Here is a 2,737-nt window from a genome sequence, read left to right on the forward strand (position 1 = left end):
GCTGATCAAACTGCCTGGACTAAACAATTCTTCTCTTTCAATTGGGCCAGGATAATCATCTATATGTTGGTAAGACTCTGCCAGGCACGGATTTCATCTTTCAGGCATGAACCAAACAAGTACGAGGCACACTTCAGGCATAGTCGCAAATGGTGTCGTGGACACAAACCAAACACACCCAAAATGTGTGTGGTGGAGGAGAGGATAAGAAAGGGACGTGTGTGTGGGCCCTCATGGCCGTGTGGCATGTACGTGGCCGAGAGACCGGTCGAGCGTTCGGCCGGCCTGCCGCACAGAAACATTTCCTGAAGATAAAAGGTACACATACATGACCCAACCGTACGTGCAGTGGCGAATCGAAAAGAAAAATGAAGGGTGGGCTGTGGGCTCAAATTTACGATGATTAAACTAAATTGGCATCACCAAAGAAAATATAGTGTCATCTATTAGAAATTCACATACCAAACATCTATTCTTCCGCTTTCAAAAAAAAAAACATCTATTCTTCCGGGCATGGTCCGACTTTTGTCGTGGCTTGACTATCTGCTCGCCCGGGCATGGTCTGGGACTGTGCATGTATGCAGCTGCTAGGTTTGTGGCAAGTGGAGGAGACATCATATAATGACTTCGGTTGGGTGGTGCTTCTCAAATATCCGGTCTTGAGCTCTAGGGTGAAAACTCTAAGTCTGGCCCTTGTTGGTTGGTTATACTTGACAATGGCGGCTTCTTTTAAGTCGTTATCTTGATGAAGGCATTGTTTTGCAGTTTACTCGACGGTGATCTTCAGGGTGAAAACCCACGATTTGACCTTCGATGATTGGATCCGGCGACAGCGGCATTTGTGTGTTATTTCCTTCATGGAGGTGCCGTCTTTGAAGAACCTTTCTCGTAGTTTGTGTGTTATCAAAAAGTGGGTGGTACAGATGGTCACTGTGGTATATCATCTATCACTGTTTCGATCATTCGGGACTTATTTTTCATCTTTTTTTATGCGGCTAGGCATAAGCTTTAGTCTTATTTGACTTTGCTATTTGCCGGCATGACTATATATGGGCACTTCTAACTATGCAGAGACCAGGTGTGCTCGTTATGAATGTACTCCCTCATTGCTACATTATGAGCCAATAGAAAACACCCTTTATCGAAAAAGCATCTATTCTTCTGTAGAAATATCTTCTAAAACTGTCGAAACCAAATCACTGCATAAAAGTTCGTAATTAAGGTCACTACAGGAACCAGTAAAAAGCCATTATGCCGGTATTTTCATCGTCGCCGCACACTTGGCGGGGTACGTCCACCTGAGCTTGCTGCTCATCTTCTCCGGCGGCGGCAGGCTCGAGTACCTCTTCCAGTCGGCGACCACGTTCCGGAGGTCGTGCATCTTGGTCGCGAGCCGGAGGCAGCAGTTGGCGTGCATCGTGCACACCCGGTCCATCTCGCCGTGGTACTCGCAGAAGCCGTCGAAGAGCGCCGTGTCGAGGAACACCAGCTTTATCCGCAGCTCGCCGGCGACGAACTCGCCCTTGATCGCCTCGAAGACCTCCTGGTCGTGGGCCAGCGGCCGGAACCGCGACCTCGCCGCCCGCCACCGCCTCACCATCTCCACCGTGCGGTTGGTCGACCTGACGTAGTAGAAGCCGGTGTTGGGCGCGTTCGTCAGGTCCTCGGCGTCGCCGTTGAACCGGTCCGTCGAGACGGCCATGTCGGCGTAGAGGCTGATGTGCCGGAACGGGTTGCGCAGCCACAGCACATCCAGGTCCTGCATTATCATAACAAATTTCGGTTCATCCGTTGAAATGTGAGACGAGAGATTCAGAGGCATGTATGTGTGGCTTGGTAGCTTACGGTGTAGAGATAGTTGTAGCCGAGCTGCAGGACGCGGTGCTGCAAGGTGAGCTTGGACCAGACGAGCTCGAGGTAGCTTCTGGTCATGAAGCCGTTGGCGGAGCTGACGCCGGCGGCCATGACCTCCAGGAGGTAGCAGTGGGGGTGCACGGCCTTGCAGAGGGCCAAGGCGCCGGGGTCAACGGCGACGATGAGGGTGTGGTTGAGGAGGTGCCCGATCCCCTCGCCGTCGTGGAAGCTCCCGCGGAAGAGGTCGAGCAGGGAGCCGGGCCGCGCGAACGCCTCGTTCACCGACGTGATGATCACCGTCCCGTCGTCCATGGCGACCCTCGGCAGCAGCTCCGCCAGCCCCGGGAATGACTCCTCCTGCGCTTGTGGGCAAGCATGCAAATCGGTTAAGCTCCTAGCCCTTCACGGTCATTTCACACACTACAAGTGAACTGTACGTACCTTTTTGTCGCCACCATCCGAGCCATTGGTCGGGAGGTCGGCAGCATGGCTAGTCAGCTGATGAGCTGACGATCCGTTCCGGAACCGGAAGGTCGATATGCTGGACAGCTGCTCGTCGACCCGGTCGGAGGCGAGGAAGAAGAGCAGCACGGTGGGGAGGAGAGCCCCAAGGAGGAACGAGAGCGAGTGGCTGACGCCGCCGCCGCAGTCGTGCTGCGTGCTCCTCAGGCTGCCCATGCCGATCGCACCGGAGCAGTACTCGTCGGTGGACGTACTTGTTGCAAAGGCCCGGGTAAGACTACTACGTCACTTGTTGTCGATGGGCTTGGCTGAATATAAGAGTACTACTACGGTACTACCATAGATCTCTAGGATGAACGCGAAGCAAGGTCAATCCTAGTGCGTCTTACAAGGAGTACTATAGTACTACTCCTACTAGCTA

At 53.3% G+C, this 2,737-nt stretch overlaps 1 protein-coding gene across 1 annotated transcript; it reads right to left on the reverse strand.

Moving 5' to 3' along the window:
* Positions 1-1,137: 1,137 nt before the first annotated feature.
* LOC125549025 (uncharacterized protein At4g15970) lies at positions 1,138-2,737 on the reverse strand. Its single transcript, XM_048712526.2, has 3 exons — positions 2,296-2,737; positions 1,846-2,211; positions 1,138-1,759 (listed from the first exon to the last, which is right to left on the reverse strand). Exons 1-3 carry the CDS (start codon positions 2,530-2,532, stop codon positions 1,250-1,252), a joined length of 1,113 nt encoding a protein of 370 aa, XP_048568483.2. The 5' UTR covers positions 2,533-2,737; the 3' UTR covers positions 1,138-1,249.

This window comes from Triticum urartu, chromosome 3A (genome assembly GCF_056163025.1).
Source record: "Triticum urartu cultivar PI428250 chromosome 3A, HENAU_Tu73, whole genome shotgun sequence".
Lineage (NCBI taxonomy): Eukaryota > Viridiplantae > Streptophyta > Magnoliopsida > Poales > Poaceae > Triticum > Triticum urartu.